Below are 23835 nucleotides of genomic sequence, written 5' to 3' on the forward strand. Positions count from 1 at the left end.
AGTGTTAATTCTGCACAGGTTGAGGTAGCTTTCCTTGCTATGGGTCTTGGTGTTGGGGAGGTTTCTGCTCTCCAGGCGGCCAGGAGAACACCAGATAGGAGACCATCTGATACAGGGTGCACAGGCTTCTCAGCCTTGTTTCTGCAGAAACCAGGAGTACTCCCCCGTCCCCTCCACCCCCCACCCCTCTATTCTTGACGTCAAGCTCCTCCAACAGACAGCAGAGGAGCCTTTCGCCTGGGCGGTGAAGAGAGCGGGGAGAGTGACAAGGAGGGGAAGCCATAGCAGCAACAGCTTGGAGGAGGGAAGTAACTATCCCTTGCCAGCACAACCTGGGTAAACGGAACGGAACGCAGTGCTGAAGAAGGAGACCTGCGGGCTCAGGGAACTGCCGGTTTACTGCAAAGAGGGGCGGGGAGAAGGCGGGGGCGCTGCATGCAGCGCTCTGGCTCCAGCGGTGCCCGCGGGGAATGTGACATCAGCGGGGCCGGGCGCTTGCGGCTGGAGCAGGCAGCTCGCCTTGGCCGCACGGTGCACACCTCGCCTGGGGGAGGACCCAGAGCCAGGCAGGCAGCGGGGATGTCGGCGAAGGAGAGGCCAAAGGGTAAAGTGATCAAGGACAGCGTCACCCTCCTGCCCTGTTTTTATTTCGTTGAGGTGAGTTGGCCCAAGGCCCTGGCATAATGCAGATCTTTCCAGATAGCTCCGGAAAGAATTTGGGTCCTGGGTTAGATTGGTGAGCACACCAGAGGGGAGGGAGCACCAGGGCGTATTCTGTTTCTATCCCCAAATGCTGGACCCTCTCCCTTTCCCCTAACAGGTTTTTCTCCATATCTCCCCTGAGTCTGCCTGTGGACACCTGCCAGCACCAGCTGGTTATCATTAAGGGTGGCTTACTGGGTGGCCTTAGGGGAAGGGATACCTGTGAGAGTATAGGTCTAGTTTTGGCCCTGTAGCCCTTGTGTGTACAGCGTCCATAAGTGCCCTACAGGGACCATGATGCCTATATTTTAGAAATTTGTTATTTTAAATTTGTTGATGGGATCTAGAACGCTATAAGATTTTGGTGGGAATTTAAAAAACATACAACATTGCTTGAACTATAGACTGGAAATATTTATGTGGTTTTAGGATTACTGATGATGTCTGTTAACCCTCCCAAACCCTTCTCCTACTACAGTTGCTATGGTACTTCATCTGCTTCTAAAATTGGGTCATTTCTAGATGTCAATCATCAATCCACTGGTGTTTTGCCATGGGTTGTGTGGGTGTGTGCACAGACATATATTCAGATATATGTATACAACACAGTGTACATACATACAAAAATGTGTGAATATATATATATATATATATACACATATATATATATTTAAATGAATGACATCATCTGAGTTCACATGATTGGTATTTATGATTTTATTCTGCCCTGAGCACTATTACAGTTAAGAAATTAAGATGCTGTTGCACTCAAAATGAACCTCTCTGACTTACCTAATGCAGCATTTTAGGGAAGAATAGTTTATGGGAGGGGTGTAAAGATTGACAGGTACAGGATTCCATGTACTGTGATCCATTGCATTCGGAAGACATTTTAAGCAAGGGAGTTATTAAATTACAGGTGGAGAGGGGATGTACTGCATACATTTAGGAAAAAATCTAATAGTTTTAAGTGCAAACCTGTGCTTCTTGTAATTACATCTCAGGTTGAGTAGAGAATTTTGAAACTATTGCTGCATTATAATTAGTCTTCCTTCCTTGTCTTCTCAGCCAAACATGGAGGTTCTCACTTCTAAGTACAGATAGCAGATTCTGTATGTGATGACTTACATGAATTGGGCAATAGTCTTGAAACTTTGAGAAATTTTGTGTCAAGCCTGCTCTTAGAGATAACTATATATCTGGAAGTTTCTTTTATGTGCCATACAGTTTTTAAAGATTCCAGTGTTAAGGGAGGTGTATGTGACTTGCCTAAGTTTCAGAGATATGACCTGTGACTCCTCTATCTAGAACCTATAGAAAAGAAGCAGAGAGAGAGAGAGAGAGAGAGAGAGAGAGAGAGAGAACCCTGTTTGCTTAAAATCAGTTTCATTTATTGTCCTTCTTTTTACAAGGAATCTTGAAGCTATTACTTGGGCGACTGAAAACTGTGGGCCCAGAAGATTCCATGGACAGAATAAAGGAGTAGGCAACCAGGCTGCCTGACTTCCAAAATCACTGGCTAGACCACTTGTGGCATTGCTAACCCATTCAGTGGTGTTTCTTGCTAAAGCACTTTTAATCACATCTAAATTTATTATATTTATTGGGGAGAAATTAATGAATTGTTGGGTCTGTTTCCAGGAGATATTCACTTAAGAGCCCCTGGAAACTGACCACACGAGAATACAGCTGTATTGCTTCCAGAAACACTTTCTGAATGAGGGTATAAGCCAAAAAACTTAATTGTTCCCTTAAATAATAGAAATACAGAATTTTGAGAAAACTTTTAAGGAATACATGCCCTTTAGGATTTTAATGGTAAAAGTGTTTATAATTCATGGGAATACTGTCCCTGGGAACAAATATCTTATAAAGAAATCATTACTTTCACTTAACACATTTTGACATCCTGAATTCCTTAGCTGAACAAATTACAGAAAGATCACTTGAAGACAGTTGTTGAATTTATTTTAAGATTTGTTTTTTGTATTCATTTTCTTGTTTTTCTTTTTGTTTGTGTTTTGAAATGGGATTCCATAGAGCCCAACCAGTTTCAGACTAACTAGTAGCAAGACAGGCCTTGAATTCCTGACCCCCCTGCCTCTCTATCTTCCACATACTGGGGTAACAGGCATGTACCACTGTGCTTGCCTCATAGAGTTTAATTGAGCATCTATCTATAGCACTGTATTTGGAGGTAATAGATTTCTAATAGAGAGCTATAAACTTGCATTGTAAATTATCTCCCTCAATCTTAAATGCATGATGAACCTCCAAAGAGACTGCAGAAGATGGGAGAAAGCATCAGTCTCCCAACTATTTAGGAGTTGGCAGGAAGCACTACCCAGCTCCTTAGAAATGACTCATTTTGAAGCTAGTGGGATGAATCTTTGCAAGATGAGGCTCCTTTGTGAGATGAATAAACAGAGCTTGAATTAACATGTCAATAAAAAGCACTAGAATAATGGCACTTGACCTTGGAGCATAGTTCCCCAAGATCACAGGGATTAAGATAGAGTGGCAAAATACAAGTAAATCTCCTTCCCTTACATATTAGGCCCAGAGCCTAGATATCACAATTGAAGTAACAAAATGTGTATGAAAGGGCCAGTATTTGGGGTAGGGAGTATAAGAGTATTGTGATGGTGGGTACAAAGTTGTCACTCTTCAAGACATTTGACTGCTTTAGATTGTTATTTACAATGCCATGGGACACAAAATAACTTAATTGGGAAACTTTTGACTTGGACCAGTGAATGTTAAAATCAACTTAGATGCAATTCTGGCATGAAAATAGCAATATTTGGTTGATAGGGAACAAAGTAGACCTTAAAGATAGATTGACTTGGTTCAAGCATCAGTAGTGCTATGTAGTGGATAACTTTGACTGTGTTTGCTCTCCCGATCTACATCTATTTTAATGTGATAAAAAAAAAAAAAACATGTAGATGAAATGTATGAAAAGTATACATACATTCACTTATAAAAGAAAATAAGATTCCTATTTCTTAGCTATACAATATACTCTGGTTAAAGCAACAGGCCTGTGGACATATTGTGTTGATTCATTTCCTCTTTTACAATTGTCCTTGACCAGAAGTGTATTCTTTCACTGCTAGGCTGAACAAGAGCTCATTTATTCCCCCTCCCAAACCATCTCCTCCCAAGTTTCTAGAAGGGGTTTGAGTTTCACAGGGTCATTTTGGAATCAGTAGGGACAGTGGAGTGCTCTTAATTTTGTATAGGAAATATGACCATTAGTTATGAAGCATTTAGAAGAGGATGTGCCTTCTTGCTCAGTCTTCAGTGATTTCGTTGTAGAAAGAAGACAATAAGCCAGTGGCTCAAGCCCAGTTACCTGACTTCATTTTCTTTCCCAAAGCAATTAACAGCAACCTTACAGGGCTGGAAAGATGACTCAGCAGTTAAGAGCAGTGGCTGCTCTTGTTAACGTTTTAGGTTCAATTCCCAGCACCCCACATGGCAGCTCATAACTCCATTTCCCGGGGGATCTTTAACAACAGTTCCAGGGGATCTGACACACTGTTATAGCACACACATTGTACACAGACATTCATGCAGGCACAGACTTCAGTCCCTGGCAACCACATGGCAGAAGGGTTAGAAGGAGAGCATAGACTCACTCCCACATTTTGCCCATTAACCTTTATACCATAATATGTACCATATATACATACTGCATAAATACATATACACAAATGAATAAATTAACTTTTACATGAAATAGATCATTGTTACCTAGATTCTTAAAAAGAAATAGAAATAAATAGCATAGCCAACTTTACAAAGCAAAGGTTGAGGCAGAGTGTGTACAAATTCAGACTTCATTTCACCATCACCTTACTGAGAGAATACACATACAGACAAAATTACTCCTTCTGCTTCCTCTCTAGTAACACCAATAACGCACTTGGGAGGCTGGGGTGGGATAATTACTTGAGTTCAGGAGTCTGAAGACAGACTGACCAATATTTTTGAGACCCTGGCTCAGAAGGAAAACAGCAGATAAACAAACAGCAACCAAACAGGAAAATGTGGTAAGAGATGAGCACATTGTCAGAAGGAGAGCTCTCTCTGGAGGAAGACATGCTTCCTCAGCTCAGTAGTCCTCTGCTGGAAGACACTCAACAAAAGGCTTAGCAAATAGTGGTCAGTCCCCACTCTGTCTCACTAGACAGCTAGTGTCCCCAGGATAGACAAGGAGCAGGAATGCTCCAGCCCACTTACTCTGGCAAAGTAGCTTTATAGTCCTGTGGATATCAGCCACAGTTTTCACCTTCTAAATTCAAGAAATGCTGTACATATTAATTACCACACTCAACAGTGAATTAATGGGCAGAATGTTTCCTCTTTTATCTTTGGTTTAGTGGAGAAAGAAGATCATGGTTGACAGCAGCATCTTGCAAAACAAGATGGCTTCTAGAATAGCACCCTACTTTATGGATAAGTTGGATAAGTCAGGTTTTTTTGGTGTTCAATGTGAGAAAAAGGTCAGCTGTGGAAGGATTCGCACACAAGCATATATCCAAGGAAGCCTTATTTTAAACCAAAAGTAAACCAACGTTTTCTTGTGTTTTAATTTGCAAAGCCCTCTCCAAGTGATAAGTCTATGTTGGTAATTGCAGCTGGGAGCATAGCTATTATTAGCCAAAGGCTTTGGAGGCTTAATCACCCAGCATTACATTCAATGAGGCTTGTAGTATGGGTGCATCCCCTTTATGCTAAGCACTATAGCAAACCCCCTGTTCTCAGACTCATAATTTTTTTCTCATTAGTCACACTGCTTAAAGATCACTCAATATGTAGTATGAGCACATGATAAATCATTTGTAAAGTCCCAAAATTAGAAATTTTGAAAATGAAATAATTGTATCACTTATATCTTTTTATTTAAATGTTGTTCAAATTTGTATCATACTTTCCAATCCCTGAGATAATATTTACTTGTGAAAGTAGAAGAAATTATATCTTCACATGTTTTACAGGGATATCCGTAAAAACAGGTCTGAAATATTTTGTTTCATGTAAATACATACACATGCTCAAACCTCTGCACAGAGATGTATGTAAACAATGATGGTGTAAGAAAATCACAGTTCTCCAGTTGGCATATAAAACAGAATCGGAAACATTATGTAACCACAGAATTTTAACTTCAGAATATATGAAATTATTTGCTAAGATTATTTTCAAGTAATTTACATATTAATTTTACCATAAATTTTACGACATTTTTGTGTTCCCCATTATCTTTTCTCATGTTTATATAGATTATTTGATCTATCTGTGAAATCTGGATTTTTACATGAACATTAATATCAGCAAGAAAAATAACTTCACAACATTTCTGCATTTCTATGTTTCAAAATAGTAACTGTGAATTTTCCCTTCTTTTCTGGATTGGATAGAGACATTCCCTTCAAAAACTACTTTAAAACCTGCCAAGTGAGATGAGCTGGCAAATCTCCCCTCCCCAGTTAGTTATGATCCATAAAGGAAAAAGTCAAGAGACAAGAGAATAGATTTCTAGTTATAGAGACAGGGTTAATTGAGGACACTTCTGCAATCCCAAGTATGGATGGAGTACATAACCTCCTGTTAGTGACTCCTCCTCTTCTCTGAGACACAAGCTCTTTCTCCATGAGTAAATAACTCCTACATTTTTATATCAGGAAAAAAAGTAGTTCAGGGATTTGTAATGGCAGTGCTGATGATGGTGGTGACAGTAATCTTAGTCATAGTGATAATAAAGTATAGTGAATTTCAAGTGTTCTTTATGTGCCAGAAATTCTGGATACATTATCACTGGTCCCCAGAACTGCAGACCAAGGAGGTAGTTTATTCTTTTTTGTGTGTGTGTTGTTTTGTTTTGTTTTTGTTTTTCTATGGTTTTGTGACAGAGTCTCAAGGCCCAGACTTGCCTCAAACTTGGACCCTCCAGCCTTAGCCTCTCAAGTTCTGGAATTATACCTGCCCTTAAACAAGGCATTACTATCTTTCCATTTTGAACCAGAATGTTATAGCTCAGAAAGATATGTATCTTACTAGATACACATTACAATAAATGGATGAAGCCACGATTTGCTCACACACCGTATTGAACTGTGTGCATCAAGCATGCTTCCAGCAAATGCTGGATTTAGTGATGAAGTAGAATAGAGACCCTCCTCCCTTTCACGTGGCCAGCTTTGCAGTCTTGAATCTCATGTGCTTAGATAAGTCTGCTTGGTATTTTGTCAGAGCTGAAGAAGGATTTTGCTGTATATTTAACTGCCGAATTTGGCTTTGTTCATACATTCCTATTCAGTGGTAAGTGATTTCCTGTTGGCATGGATGTTTTATGAAACTATGATGGTTGTTCATGAATCATTTCCTTTTGTCAAGAACAAATGGCATTCATCAGGTGCCTGTGGAAATTAATGACGAGCTATGTACTAGGTGGAAGGGAAGCTTGGAGCTCAGAGTTTAAGGAAGTGAAATGGATGAGTTCATGGAGCTAGAGAAATGACTCTTGGTAAATAGAAACAAAGTGAGGTTAAGCCCAGCAGGCTTAGGAGAGACATCTTAAGAAAATTGAGTATAGGAATGAAGTGCACTTCAAATCATTGGAGACCTACTGTGTGAACAAAATTTGGAGACATTTTTGGGGACTGGACCTGTCCAAGATGTCTTGCATCTGGGGCACAATGTTTCTTTCTTGTCAGTAAAGTGTCACTAATGTCATTTACAGGAAATGTGGTCTCTTGGCATGAGTATGTATTACAATATGTAAAAGCCTAGACTTTCTCACAAGTAGGCATAAGTACAAAATTAAGGACTGTTATTATAAAAATTAACTCCATAAGCTAAGAACATCTTGTCTGAGTGGATGCTGTCAAGTAAAAGAAAACTGTTTTAAAAAGTTAGAGTTAACTACAATATGTATGGTTAAAATTAGAGGAATAGCAGCAGTTCTCCTGACTTCTGTTATAGTGATCTTTCATAATTTTTTTCTGATTTCTAGAATTCTTTTATTATATTTATTTTAATATAATAATAATTTATATTTTATTTCATACATGAATATAATATAATATAATATAATGTACTTTGATCATGCCCACCCCCACTACAATTCCTCCTAGCCACCTTCCACATCCCCTTCCTTACTTCATACCTTTAAAAAAAAAAAAACTGATTTAGTTTGTCTTATAAAGATTATAAGCAGCTTACTAGGGGCTACAACCTTAAAGAAAATTGACTAAAATTCCCTCAGTGACCATCAATAGTCAACACTCCCTCAGCTAGGACCTAGTGAGCAACTCCTACAACCATGCTGGGATTTTGGTTGTCTTGATCCTGTACAGATAACCACAGTTTTGGGAGCTCATGAGTGAATTGCCCTATAATGTCTAGAAGATACTTCCTCAGTAGATGTCCCCAACTTCTAGTTCATACACTCTCCCTGCCTCTTCTTCCACAGTGTTCCCATTCTTTGTAAGAGAATATTCTGACCTGAATAATAATCCATGCAGGTCATTCTAATTCAGCATGCAAATGAACTGTGCCTTTGGTTCATACCAGTTTCTCAGTGTCTTTCATGGTATCATGTTAAACAGCATGTTACAGCAGTCAGCATTGAAACTGTTGCTTTCCTAAATTGTTACCCTTTTTTGGAGAAGCATGTTTGACTTGAAAGTTACTAAGGATTATATTTTCACATCCTATTGCCAAACTGTTCATATATAATTTCACAGTTTCTTCACTTATGAATGAAGTCTCTTACAGAGAGGAAAGAAAACACTGGAAGAAATAAGAATGTGATTAAAAACCATATTTATAAAATATCTGAATTCTCCCATTATCCTTTAATGTAGTTTTTGAATATATTGTCATCTTATCTAACTTTTAAATACAAGTTAAGAGTAGATATTAACGCTTAATTACTAGTTAAGTAACTGACACTAGGAAATCTAGAAACCTGCTTAAAACCCAACTATAGGATCTGAAGAGATGACTCAGAAGTTGAAACATTTTTGCAGCAAGTGTGAAGATCAGAGTTGGATCCTCAGATGCCCAAACAAATGTCAGGTAGCATTGGTGGCCAGCCTATAAGGAATTCCCTAAAGCAAGCTGGCTAGCAAGACTTTCCATATCAGTGAGCTCTAGGAGTGTATGAGATCCTGCCTCAATTAATAAGGTTCAAGAACAGTGGAAGATGATTCTCAATAGCAACCTCTGGCTCCCACATGCAAACACACCAATACACATGCATCACACATGCACATGCATACATGCCTCACACACACACACTGGAAAAAGAAAGAAAAAATAACCAGTGATGTTCTCTCATCTTGTCATAAGGAAATATAAAGTTCATATTTAAACTATGAACTGACTTAATTATGAGATCCATGAGCATCTCAGCTTTCTAAGATACATTCCAGAATAGATAGGAACTGAAATTCCAGATAATTATACAATGAAATAATTTCTTTGTGGTTGAGAGATTTTTGAAAAGTTGAATGCCAAGTATAAAAATGCTAATCACGGCATAATTGATGCTGAGGTGTTTTTCTGTGAGCAATTAGACCTTGAAGTCCATTACTGTTTGCTTGTTTGTTTTTAAGTCAGATAACAACGTCAATCAACATATGGAAAGATAATTACTTATTTGTTATAACAAAATTGTTTCTGACTACTCTAAAGCTGGCCAACCCAGTAGGCCATATTATAAAGAAGAAATATGTGTGGTTAAAATAAATGTAATTTTGGTAAAAGTAAAGAAAAATATCAGTATACTTAAGAGACAAATATTGTTGAAAATTGGAACAATAGAAACATGCAAGAACAGATTGTCAGCAATTTAATAAGGCACCAAAAGCCCGTTCTTCGAGACTGGTTACAGGTGAGCCACCAACTCAGAAGGTCGTACATTCAGACATTGGTTCCTCACACATAGAGTCCCTATGGGACCAGTTATACTCTGTCAAATAAGAAATGTTAAAATGGTGTTCTGGGGTTGATTGATTTTATAATTTCATGATCATCTACTTAACCATTAAATACGTTATTTACACATTCCTTATGTTGTGTCTCTTTGTTAGTTGGATGGAAACAATGTCTAAGCATTGCTGGTGTATTTACTATGAGGAAGGAAACTTTCAGTTAATTGTTAGTGAATATATGAAATTTTGAAAAAGCTAATAGAAAATTTTGCTTTTAATTTCACTTTTTCCTAGTACTGAGATAGAGTCCATGGTCTTGTGTACATCTATGCAAAAGCTCTACCACAGAACTATATCTCTAGTCAGTTGTTTTTTGTTTGTTTATTTGTTTGTTTTTTGTAACAGTCACATTTAGTCTGTGTGAACATTTTTAACTATAAAGTGAATGACAGTGAATGCAATATCAGAAACACTGCCCTATCTTCTAGATTATTGAAAGACCGGAGATTAATGCCAATGTCCACATTATCCTTCATTTTAAAACTCTCCTTAGACTTATTTTATAATTTAATGGGAAAATGCTATGGGCTGTTTGTTTAAGACAGAAAGAAAACCATGGTTTCTCTCTTGAAATGAAATCAATACTTAGAAATGAAAATGCTACTCTATCAAGTATATACTCACTTATTTTTCTTTAGAAGGTATCAAGAATTTGTTCAACACCATCCAGCAGATGGTATATAATTACTCAGTGATTGCTTTCTAAGAAAGGAAAATATATATGGTCATTACAAATATGCACTCAGGAGCAAGATCCCTGGAGTTGGTAATCCAGATACCAAGCTGAATAACTTTTAAAAAATCATGTAATTTTTCCATGCTCTGTTCTCATATACATAAAATATACATAATAGTAGCCTCTTCCTAAAAGAAAGAAAGAACATTGGTGATTGCCTAAATGAAGCATACAAAGGCCTTTAAATAGTACCTGTCAAATAATAAGCATTAAATTGCTGTTAGTACCATATTTTTGAAAGTCAGCTATATGTTATAGGGAAAGCAAAATTATGCCCATAAAAAAGGGATTTATAAAGCAATTACTTTCAACACATGAAATACTGGTCCCTAGCCTCAGGTATTCATCTCTAATTTGGTTTCAAGAACACAATTTTTTTTCCCAAGACAATACACAGACTTCAGTGTCTAATCATGTATGACAAAACAATCTTCAGTGCCAGGGGTTAGGGCCAATGATCACAAAGCCCAGCCCCCGAGCCCAATGCTACATCAATATTCAGGTAATAAAACAGCCACTACATGTTATGTCAGGCTTTGCTATTAAATTATTGAGTTGTTGTCAATAGTGTTCTTAGAGCTATAGACATATAGCTTATATTCAGGCATGAAAACATAAAACGGATTTTTTCCCCTTAGATGTAAAATATATACTAGCTATGATAACTATCTTGTATTAAATTGGGAAGACCCAATTTAAGTCTCTTATGCTCTTGAATTCTAATAAAATCATTAGAACTTCAAAATAGGATATATTTCTGTTGATGTGTATGGTTGATTAAATAAAGATTTCAAGTAACAGATTTTCTTAACTACACTATAAGACTACTGTGTGTGTGTGTGTGTGTGTGTGTGTGTGTGTGTGTGTGTGTGCGCGCGTGTGTGTGCATGTGTTTACTGCAGGAACAATCTACACATGTGTCATCTCTTTTCTGATCATCTACATAGGCACTAACTTGCTCTTCACTGAAGACAAAGCAATAGAATAATAACAGAGCAGTTTCTGTGCTCTAAAAGACCTTCTTTTTTCAACAGAAATACCAGCATATGAACAATTTTTATCCCAAATAATTAATGATGACTGCTGTAGTCCAGACAACCTCAGAACACTGCAGTGTTCCTGAAGTAGGAATCCTGGAGTAGTACCAAAGGCCAGAAATCCTGTAGAGCCTTAGATATGCCCAGTTTCTGATATATTCAAAACAATTCACCAAGAAGACAAGATCAGCCCAAATCCTAAGTATTTAAACTCTTAAGTTATCACCAAAATAAGTAAAAGCAAGGTGGCTTTGGACACACTGCATATAGAACCTCTAATACTGAACACTGAATTAGTAGGACTGCACGTTGAAACTGTCTAACATCCCCCATTCTTGTTACTGCTCAAGCCCCTTGCACACATGGCTTGCACACTCACCTTCTATCCTCTGATCTGGCATGGCTACTGACTCCTGGGGCTACTTTTCCTGGAAAGCATTAGACAAGTGCCAGATGGCTACATGTGACAGAACAGCAGTAAGATGCAACGGGGGGCACATGATTCCAGGAATTATCAGAGCATGGCCCAATTATTCATCCTGCCACACAGACATCAACCACATGGTTTAACATATCAGGGACAGAGTCTTTATCCTAATAATATCCTAATAGACTAATAATAATCCCATAAAAATCCAAAGGAAGTAACTGAATTTAAATCAGATGAGTAGAAGGAAATATCTAAATAGAAATCAGTATCCACACCTTTCTCTTTAAGTATGAGTATGCTCAATAAACTGTTTTAAGTCAATTTATAATGGGATCTAGAAAGGACAGATCATAGACTTGAGCAACTGAAACATTTGTCATGATTAGGTAATAAGGAAGAAGTGAATATAGAAAGTGTTAAAAGGAAAAATATGGCCCTTTTTTCAAAGTACACAAGTGTAGTTAGAATTTTATTTGGACCACCAATCAGCTCTGAAAAAAAGACATGGAGACTTATTATTGATTGTGAATGCTTGGCCTTAGCTTAGCCTTGTCCCACTAGCTCTTTTAACTTAATTTAATCCTGTTTTTATTCATCTACCTTTTGCCTTGTGGCTTTTTTCCTTTCCTTATTCCATATGTCCTACTTTCGTGCTTCCTCTGTGCCTGTCTGTCAAGCTCCTGACATCTCTCTAGTGTTAATTTTTCTCAGGCCAGAGCCTAAATTCTTCTTCCTACATACTCTCCATTCAGTTTTTTATTAGACCAACCAGGTGCATTAGGCAGGCAAGGTAAACAAACAACACATCTTTATATACTTACACAAATATTTCATAACATATACAAATGAAACACATCTTTGCATAGTTAAACAAATATTCTGAAACAAGTTTCCTACAAGGCTCATTTCTATTTTGAGAAGGGCAGTCATTCTTACATACCATTTGAGGTGGGGGACAACCTGAAACTCATAAGCAACTTCCCTGGACATAGGCATCTGTGCAGGAGTCTGGTACTGACTTTATGATAGCTGTATAATTTATGCAACTTATCTGTACTCCAGTTTTTCATATCTAAGTTGAAGATGCCAACAAATACTTAGACTATGTAAAATACAAATTCAATATAGCAATTTATTAAGATCAGCACAGTACCTGGCATAACAGCCTAAGTCCTAACTACATACTAAGTATTGTAAACAAATTTTGTTTCCACTTCCTGATAGTAACCTCCTGGTTTCATTCAGCTGAATCCTGCATTTAGTGATCATATTCAAAACAGAGATTTATATAGAGATCTGACTTTCAGATTCCTGCACTTAAGATGAAACTAGTAAGATACAAATATCTATAATCAATAATAAATGAACAAGTGTCTTAATGAAGCTATGTATGAAATATAGGAAGTGGGAGCCTAACATCTGAACAGAGGGCAGACAAACTGCAGAGAAAAAGATACGAAAGAGTGCTTGTTTAAAAAGAAAACAATGAAAATGTACCATAAGTAAGTGTTATAGAGATCTTGGAAGTATTTGTGGAGTGTGTAGCATATAGACATAAGTCAACATATTTTTTTAAGAGAAAATGTCATACACAGAAGTCCATGAACGTCATTGTAAACGGTCCTCACACACTTCAGTATTACCAGGGTGCTCTAAGTTGCATCGTCAGATGTGAATTCTATGAAAATGAGCCTGTGAAACCTTGTGGAGGGAGAGGGAAAAGAAACTATGAAAAACAATAGACAGGAAGCTTGTCAGCTTTTATTTAGGGTGGTGACACCGGAAGGAGGTGAGAGCAGATGCTCCTTCATGACGTTGCATGTGGAAGAATTTAGAATCAGAGAGCTGTGGGAAATCTCTTTCTTTCACTGGTAACAAACAAAGCCCTAACAGGTTGAGGTCTTTTCAAATCCTCAAAACTGTAGATTAAATGAAGGAAGAAGATGGCTTATCCAGGCAGCTCTGAGGCCAGCACTTGTTTCCCATGTTCCCACTGTGCTGTTTAATTTGTATCTACACACCCCATTTCATGCGTGACAGCAACTTCAGATTTCTGGACCTTAATTTACTAAATATTCATTCTGACCTGCCCTTTTACTGAGAATAAAAATGTTGGTTTGTTCTCATAATAAGTTCTTAAGTTTCATTCTTACTCATCTGAATATGCTATAATTAAAGAAAACTGGTTTTGGAAATCATAAAGCTTTATACTATATTTTGACACTGTCACTGTCAGTATTTTGGAAAAAAAAAACATTGTCTACACAGAAAAAGAAATGCCACAGAATTTCATTAAACCTTGTACAATAGGGAAGAGAAAATGTCCTCATCAATGTGTTACCTCTTGACAACCTTCTCAGTGGTCAGTCCTTAATAAAACTATTTTGACCTATTGACCTTTTTCTATTTTAATATATGTATTGCTATGTGAGATTTCACATTTTGTGTATATGTTTATCTGTGTGTGAATATGTATGTGCATATATATGGGAGCTAGAAGTGCATATCAGGTTTGTTCTTCATCTATACATCATTGTTATCGTGTGTATGTGTGTGTGTGTGTGTGTGTGTGTATGTTTGTGTAAATACAGGTGCACATATGCCTCATTACTTGTGTGAAGGTTGGAGGACAGCCTCAAGTTTGAGACCTTGGCTAACAGGCCTGAGAACTTCTGGGGATTCCCCTGTTTCTGCCTCCCATCTTTCTATCAGATCACTGGAATTTGAGACTGGAATTTCTACCATCAGCTTTCTTGTGGGTTCTATATGGTTTTATGAGACTCAAAAAGGTTCACCACTGTGAGCCTCATGGTGGCTGATCAATATGCCCAGCTTTTCTGCTTTACTTTCAAGACATAGTCTCTCACTGAGCCAGGAGGTAGACCAGTCATCAAAAGGCATCAGTTCCCCCTGGCTCCTCTCTCCATTCCAATACTGGGATTACAGCAAAAGCCACATTGGGTTATTTTTCACTTGATGCTGGGGATCCAATTCAGGTACTCATATTTTCAGCACTTTATTGGCTGAGCTATTGCCCCAGCCCTGAGTTCACCATTGTATATGACTTTGGGATATCTGTCAAAATGACTTTTAGACTTCCCATTTTATATTTCTTATTAATCTAAAAATGTACCTTTGTAAAATTCACATAATTATATTCTTTGACTTCTTGTGGCATTACTCATAGATAAACCAAGATAACATTCAAATTTTTGTGCAAATGTAGTTCTTCAAACATGAAGATGCTGCTTATGTTTAAACACTTGGAACTTTATCCCTCTTCTTTATAATTTTTACCCTCCAAATAACACTTTGCCATTTGATGGACAGCTGTGATTAAACAACCAAGAGACATCCCAATTTGAACAGCTATAAAACAGAATCCTTGATTACTTCCTACCTGGTTTCCCCCAGCATTTCTCTTCCTGCTGGCCCTACTGCTTGGATTGCAAATCCCTGAAACCAATCTTTATTGTTTTCTCTTCTTCAATGACCACCCACTGAATCCCTGTCATGTCTCCACAACTACAACCATAACTAGTAGGTTCTCTATAGTTCTAGTTCTGATCCACATAACAGCCATCTCCTCTCTTAGCTGGAAATCTAGATCTACCCTTACTTCCTCTACTGTAATTCAAGTCACTTGAATTGGAAATTTCTTCCCTCCACCATTTAATATGAGCTGTGCACTTTAAATGTTTCTTTGCAACTGTTATATGTGGATACACATTTTGCTTATAGATATTATCTTCCTTCCTTATCTACAAAAATAATCTATGACATTAATGTCTCTGTTTAATAGTAAACTGGACACTGGGTTGTGTGATCAGGCAGGCTATCAATAGATATTTATTAAAGAAAACAGTAAGCAAGTCACCCAACCATGCTGTGTATATTGAGTGACCTTTTGGGGAGATGGTACTACCACCTCAAGTGGATCTTCTAGGTTTCCAAATCCACCATGACCATGAAATTGTCTCTAGACAGGGACTAAGGTGTGTTCCACCATCTGGAGAGCAAAGTAAATGTGCCCCAATGGAGAGGAACCATGTCTTTAATATCACCATGCTGAAACACATGCAGGTTATCTGTCCTAGATAAGATGACATAGTGGATTGCATAAATATGTCACTAAAGATTTGGATTTTAAGAAAAATCAACATTACACAGCAAATGTGATCTCTGAAAATAACTTTCCCTTGACCCTATGTTTCAAAAGTTACCATTTTTTTTTCTTTTAAATTGTTCTATCATTCTCACTCACAAGTTTCTTAGTACATAGTAATTATAAGAATCAATATGTTCTTTTCAAAAAGCATTTTTCTGCTGTTCAGGTAATTTCCTTTCTCAGTACTACTGAAAAGAGCCTGTTGGCTCATACTGTTTTCTTACCAACATCACAATTAAAGAATAAAATTTCTATACTTGTCTATTACACAGTTTTAAACCCTCAAGATCTCATTTTAAATGCTATCAAAATCTCTGTAACTTTTCCTATTATGTGAATATAAAATTCTATATGTTTTCCCAAATTAGCACATCTCGTCTGTTAACTTTCTTAAATTCAAAAGCAACTTCTGTTGCTAAGCATCCAAACATGAAAAGACACTACTGAAGACAAGCATTATATAAAAAAAATATGATTTAATCCACTGCACGTGCATGGTAAAAGACAAAAGTTGATGAAAAGAAAGAAATGAAATGACCTTTTAAGTAATAAATGGAGACACTGATGACAAAGGGGTTGAAAATTGTTTCTAATTTTGAAAACAAGTAAAGTATTGAAACAGACTTCTACTGGAACATAGATTACCATTATACAGCTACAAAAGTTGGCTAATGTAAGAAAGGTAAAAGGTCTAGATTATAGTAATACAAATTATTTTAATTCACTTATTAACATGTTATCTGTGTGTACCAATGAGTGTGCATCTATTTGGAAGTAGTTATCACATAAGTGATAATTTAGAAAGGCATGATTTAGAAAGGCAATTTAGAAAGGATGATTATGTCACAGCCTGAAGATGTCAGTTTGGGAAAGCATCAGATCCATTCTATGTATCTATTATAGATAACTCCAAGATAGATAGATAGATAGATAGATAGATAGATAGATAGATAGATAAATCCAGCAATAATTTCCTGGAAAAACAAAACAAACAAACAAAATAAACAAACAAAAAAGGGTGCTAGGAAATTAAGTTGAGACTCCAAAAGTGTAAGAAGTATATCGCCAACATTATGCAACTATATTGGGCAACTTTAAACAGCAGCTATCTCTTATTTGCAGATAAGCTTATCTGGCCCAAATCCAAGAACACTTGAGGCTTATGACAAAATTTAACTTAGGAATTAGGCACAGGAAAAGACTAGCAACTCTAATAATAAATCTGGATATTTATCATGCCTTATAATAAAATATGTTTTAAGGTTTTGAATATTTATCCATAGCTTTTCTACTTGATATTTTTTAAGTCACAAGTATCTGAATTCATAAATAAAAAGAAATTGTGAATAAGGAAACAAAGTACTAATCCCTCTCCCAGGAACTGGGTCATTTTGTTTACAATTTCTTCTTGTCAACTGACCAATGGTGATGAGTTCCCCAACATAGCTAATTTTATAGATAAGGAAACTGAAATTTAAGGAGCACTTCCAATATCATCTGTGGTACAAAGGGACATGCTGGGACTAAAGCCACTTGGCTCTGCTGGTTCTACTGTATTAGCAAACATCTAAGTGTTCTTTCCCCTTTTCCCATGCATGTGTACTGGAAATAATATTTCATTCTTTGGCTATGTCTTTGCTAACACAGTTGAGCATGGGCTACATATATTCAGACATAAATGTCCAATTGGGGGAATTTGTCTCTGCTAAATAAGCCCAACTTTATTTTTAGATGAATTTTATTGGTAAAATTTTGCTCACTTTTAATTCATGGGCATTTAAAAGGGAAATAAGAAAGCATCTTCAATAAGTGGTGCTGGCATAACTGGATGCTGATATGTAGAAGATTGCAGATAGGTCCATATCTATTGCCATGCCCAAAACTTAAGTCCAAATGGATCAAAGACCTCAACATAAATTCAGCCACACTAAACCTCTTAAAAGAGAAAGTGGGGAGTACCCTTGTGAATTGGTACACTGATAACAACTTTTAGTAAACGGGAACTCCTGAAAACTGAGAGAATTCTGTAAGGCAAAAGACACAGTCACAAGACAAAACTGCAGTCCATAGAATGGAAAGAGATCTTCACCAACCCCACATCTGACTGAGATCTGATTTCCAAAATATACAAAGTACTCAAGAAGCTAGTCACTGACTGACTCCATCCCACTCTTCAGGGTGGGTGAGGCCTCCCATGAGGATCATCAAAAGTCTGACACACTTTTGGGGCAGGGCCTAGGCCCTTCTCTGTGTATCTAGGCTGATAGAATATCCCTCAATAGGGAATGGTCTCCCAAAGCCTATTTGTGCACTAGGGACAAATACTGGTTCCACTGCCAGAGGCCCCATAGACTCCCTGGGCTTCCCAACTGACACCCATATTAAGGGGGCCTGGTTTGGTTCTATGTTGGTTCCCCAGCTGTCAGATTGGGGTCCATGAGCTCCCACTTGTTCAGGTCAATTGTTTTTGTGGGTTTCCCAACATGGTCTTGACCCCTTTGTCCATCACTCCTCCCCTCTACAACTGGATTCCAGGAGTTTGGTTAAGTGTTTAGCTATGAATCTCTGCTTCTGCTTCCATCAGCTACTGGATGAAGGTTCTAGTGTGGTATTTCAGGTATTCATCAACCTCATTATAGGGGAAGAGCATTTAAGGTAGCCTCTCCACTAATGCTTAGATTTTTAGTTGGAGTCATCCTTGTGGATCCTTGAACATTAACCTAGTGCAGAATTTCTCTTCAAACCTATAATGGCTCCCTCTAGTGTGGTTTCTCTTTTCTTGCTCTCCTCTATTCTTTCCCCAATTCAATCTTCCTGCTCCCTCATGTTCTCCTAACCCGTCCTCTTCATTCTATCTTCCTCCCCTTCCCCCATGCTCCCAATTTGTTAAAGAGATCTTGTTCCCTTCTTTGGGGACCATGTATCTCTCTTAGGGTCCTCCTTGTTTCCCAGCTTCCCTGGGGTTGTGGATTGTAGGCTGGTAATCCTCTGCTCTATGTCTAAAATCCATATATGAGTGAGTACACACTTTGTTAGTCTTTTTTGTTGCTGGGTTACCTCACTCAGGCTAGTTTCTTCTAGTTCCATCCATTAGCCTGAGAATTTCAAGATTCCATTGTTTTTTCTGCTGAGTAGTACTCCATTGTGTAAATGTACCACATTATCTGCATCCATTAAGGAGCATCTAGATTGCTTCCAGGCCCTGGCTATTACAAGTGATGCTGATATGAATATAGTTGAACAGATGTCCTTGTGGTATGAATGTAAATCCTTTAGTTATATGCTTAAGAGTGGAATTTCTGAATCTTAAGGTAGACTGATTCCCAGTTTGTTGCATGGATAGTTGGGATTAAATTCAGATCCTCACATATGCAGAAAAAGCAGGATATTGACTGAGCCACTTCCCAATGCCAAACTAAACATTTTTGAATGATACATAAGTCTTCCTTGTTAGCTTTGGCAGGACTACTATTGAGCAAAGAATTCACATTTTCTTAAAACTGGGAGTACCTCACTCCATAGGTCTTTCCCCCTGGATGACCAAGCATGCATCGTGTTCTCTTTATGATACCTAACACCTCTATAGTAAGAACCTGGAGCCTTATAGGTTGAATGAAAGATTAATTCACAAATTATATAAAACAAAAGGTTTGAAACTACATTGTGATTAGTTTAAGGGTAGCCAAACAGATGGCCAATAAACTTAAAATGTCAGATAAACAATGAATAATTTTCAATGTATTTCTCAATCATTGAATGAGATAGTCTTACAATAAAAATTAGTTATTGCAATATGAAATTTTTATTTCAGTGGTTAGTGTGCATTTTTATTTGCTAAATCTGGTAACTCTAAAATACTTACCATAATACATTAAGGTTTACACCTTTATTCAGTTAATCATTTATTGATAAGTGGTTATAGGTCACTAAATACCACTATATGATGTATTGGATATTATCATGTACATGTAATAATTTTATACTCCAGTGACTCAGCAATAAATAAATTTGACAGATTCTTACTTCCTTAAGTGTTTATTGCAGTGGTAGTTTATAGACGATGATAACTAAATATGTTAATTACTAACTTTCCTAGCATAATGTTAATTCACAAAGTAATTTTGGTTAATAAGTGCCATTGAGAAAAATCAAGCTAGATGACAAAGTTGAGGATGGATCATAGGCCACCATGGCTAGAAGATACAGGGCAGTCCCATTAATGGAGGAGAAATGTCCCTTGTGAAAAGAGTTAAAGAAAGGATATGAAAGAAAAAGGAGCCACAGATGCAAAGGATCTTGAGCAGGAGTAAATTTGACTCTCATAAGACAAGCATCATGAACCATATGCGTGTGGTCAACAAGAACTGAGTCATAGAAGTATGGCACTAGAAGAGTCAGACTCTTGAACAAAGACCAGATATTGAAGAAAGTTCCATTCCATGGTGTAACTCTTGGATTTTGTTCATGTTGGACATTTGGATTTGGTTCACGTGAGAATGGTTACCAAGAGGATATTTATGGTGGGGAATGAAGTCAGTTAGAATATTTCCAGAAATCTCCTTGTGATGTTAGTGATGGAGGAATGGATGAGAGGATTGGTAAGTGAAGTGGAAGGGTGATAGGGGAGAGCGGTCTGGAAAGGTAGATAACTATGAGGCAAGCTGTGAATGTCATACCCACAACACATTATGAATGCATTTTAGTCTGCCCCACAGAGGGGCCATGACAGAAGGGGAAAATTCCACCAGTTTCAAACTTCAAGATGTACTGGTTTTATTTGTCCTATTTACAAAAATAGACTGTCTCCTGTGTCTTTCACCCTCAGCTGCCAATATTGGCATCATCGGTGGTTAGCCTCTATTTCCTGGAACTCACCGATGTCTTCAAACCTGTACACTCTGGATTCAGCTGCTATGACCGGAGTCTTAGCATGCCGTACATTGAGCCAACCCAGGAGGCCATTCCATTCCTCATGTTGCTTAGCTTGGCTTTTGCAGGACCTGCAATTACGGTAAGAATTGACCCCCAAAATTTATTTTTTGGTCCCAGAGAACAAAAGATGATCAAGAGGCATGGGTTCATATCCCACTTCTGACACCAGATTTCATGGAATAATAAGGATCGGGAAAAACAGATAGTCTGAATAGATGCTTATTCAAGAAGAAATAACTTATAACAAAGACAGATGAATGCTAGCAGATTCCTGTCCCAAGGATGCCTCCAAATGCTCCCTGATGCTCTCTATCTCCATTCAGCAAGCAAGAGCGCTCTAAAGTCCCTGCCTCAGACCTAGTTCCTCCGGATCACATCCACACCTATTCCCACTTCCCAATAGGCATGGTGACGGCAATAGGTGCGGACAGAGTGAATATCTTACTACACTCCAGTTTATGTAACTAGCAATTGTGATGACAGATAGATAGGTAGATAGATAGATAGATAGATAGATAGATAGATAGATAGATAGATAGATTGACTAACCCTTGGACTGGGAATAACTTGTCTTTGGGATATATTGTATATGTTGACATTATCATGTAGTTGATGATTTAAAATTGTTGGCATTTAAAGTTTTTTTTTAAAAAATTACACAATTTGCAAAATGATCTGTTTCCTTTTATACAGCATTATAAAAAAAGGTTTTGTAATTAGGCAATTCTTCTTAATGGATACTATCATATTGCTTATATACTTTCAACTGATGTGATTTTCACATTTGTTTACTATTTGAGTTCCAAAAGAGTTGAAAATAAACAATTATATACCCAAAAGATTTTTCCGCAAAAATAATTTTAATAACATTAATAGGTTCAGTTTTACTAAATTAGCACTTTGTGCTAATATAAGCATACCAACTGTAAAGAGCTCTAAACTCACCTTCTGGCCATAAATGCATGCTTAATACACACACAAACACACACACACACACACAGAGACACACACATGCATGCATGTCTGTACATGAATAGACAAACAAAGAATGAGATCCTTCAGATTCACAACAGGCATTTGCATTTTAAAAACATAAAGAAATACCCCAGTCTACCAGAAATTAATTAAAACATGGTTGTTTTTAGTTTTAAACTTTAATATAAAAACGTTGTAAAAGAAAATTGTATATTAAAATTATCCGCATCAAGGACTCAGTGAGTTTCTTTTTGTTTTGTTGTTGTTGTTTGTTTGTTTTCATGTCCACAAGTATTCTTTTATTTAATTAGATCTTAACAACAATTTTTATATCCTCTTTCATAATGAATGCATGCCCATTCTCTTCATTCAGTTCACGCTCACTCACCCCCTGGTATTTAAGTTTCTTTACTCTCTTTCCTGCATGACATACTGTACCAAATGCATACTTGTTTACACATGTGCAGGTGTTACTAACTAGACTCTGCATGTGAGGGAAAGAATGTGGTTTTACTTGCTGAGAATGTGTGACATTGCTTAATGTCGCATTCTAAGTTCATTTATTTACCTACACATCTTGTGGATGCATGTTTCCTTAGAGTTGAATGGTATTACATTTTATATACATATAGCTTTTCAATACCCATTCATCTGTTGATGAATGACTAAGCTGATTCTAATTTGTCACTATAGTGAATAAAGCAGCAATAAACACTGAGGTATAAATATTTCTAGGGTAGGATATGGACTTCTCTGGATATGTGCCCAGAAATAAATATTTGGGTCATATGGTAGTTCTATTTTTAATTTGAAAAATTGCCAAATTATTTCCACAAAGGCTGTATTATTTTTTGCCTCCACCAACAGCAAATAAAGTTTCCCTTCTCTCCACATCCTTTCTAATACTTCTTGCACATTTATTGATCATAGCCATTCTGACTAAGTAAAGATATCTTAAGGTAATTTTAATTTTCATATTTCTGATAGCTAGGAATACTAAGCACTTTTAATATAATTATTAGTCATTTAAGTTTCTCTTTTTGAAAATTATCTAATCAGTTCATTTGCCTATTCTATTTGTTCATTGACTGTGGTTAGCTAGACATGCTTGGCCTCTATGGTTATCTAGTGTCAAGCTCTATTCTCTGTGTTGTAATCCAGGAAAACCTGGCCCTGTCTCTCACCCATCTGTGCATGGCAGGTATATGTACCCTGGATCTTTAAAAGAAAATCTCCACCCACTTCCTTTCTCTTTCCTGCTTTCCTACTGTTCCCCTGGAGCAGAAAGGACACTTCCTGTCTCTCTCCTCTCTTTTGTTCTCACTAAGCTCTGTCTGCTGGGAATGTTTGTCCCCCAGCTTGGTCACCCATACCTGCCATGGAATCCGACAAGGATCCCCACACACTGTATCATAACACTGACCTAAGACGGGCTTTATTTATATAAGCAAGATATCACCACAATTGGCAGTTTTATTTCTTTGGTATTTAATTTCTAAACAGTTATTTTAAACATCACAGTTCTTACTGCACATCACAAATAGCATGTTTTAAGTAAATCATTAATAAATAAGGTGAGAAAACTCTGCTGCCATTTCTTCTTTAACCATACTACTAAAGGTCAAGAAACATGTTTCCAGGGTAGCATTATTTACTTATGCCAAAAGAAAACTTTGCTCATCTCTACTCTTCCATTACACTCATGAATATTGAACAAGTGTTATTAAATTAAAAGGCACACTTAAATGGGTCTTTTATAAGATCCTCTGATGCACTGGTCTTTTTAGTTTGGTACATCAGCAGTTTTAAAAGACTTCTTCATAGCCTTTCTAAACTCTATACTTGAG

At 37.2% G+C, this 23835-nt stretch overlaps 1 protein-coding gene across 1 annotated transcript in view; it reads left to right on the plus strand.

Moving 5' to 3' along the window:
* The first annotated feature begins 372 nt into the window (after positions 1 to 372).
* Positions 373 to 23835, plus strand: part of Plppr4 (phospholipid phosphatase related 4) — a 35435-nt gene continuing 11972 nt past the window's right edge. Inside the window, exons 1-2 of the mRNA XM_051185605.1 lie at positions 373 to 657; positions 20907 to 21092. Coding sequence (XP_051041562.1) covers positions 436 to 657; positions 20907 to 21092 — 408 coding nt within the window. The 5' untranslated portion in view covers positions 373 to 435. The remainder of the gene's footprint in view (positions 658 to 20906; positions 21093 to 23835) is intronic.

This window comes from Phodopus roborovskii, unplaced genomic scaffold (genome assembly GCF_943737965.1).
Source record: "Phodopus roborovskii unplaced genomic scaffold, PHOROB, whole genome shotgun sequence".
Taxonomy (NCBI): domain Eukaryota; kingdom Metazoa; phylum Chordata; class Mammalia; order Rodentia; family Cricetidae; genus Phodopus; species Phodopus roborovskii.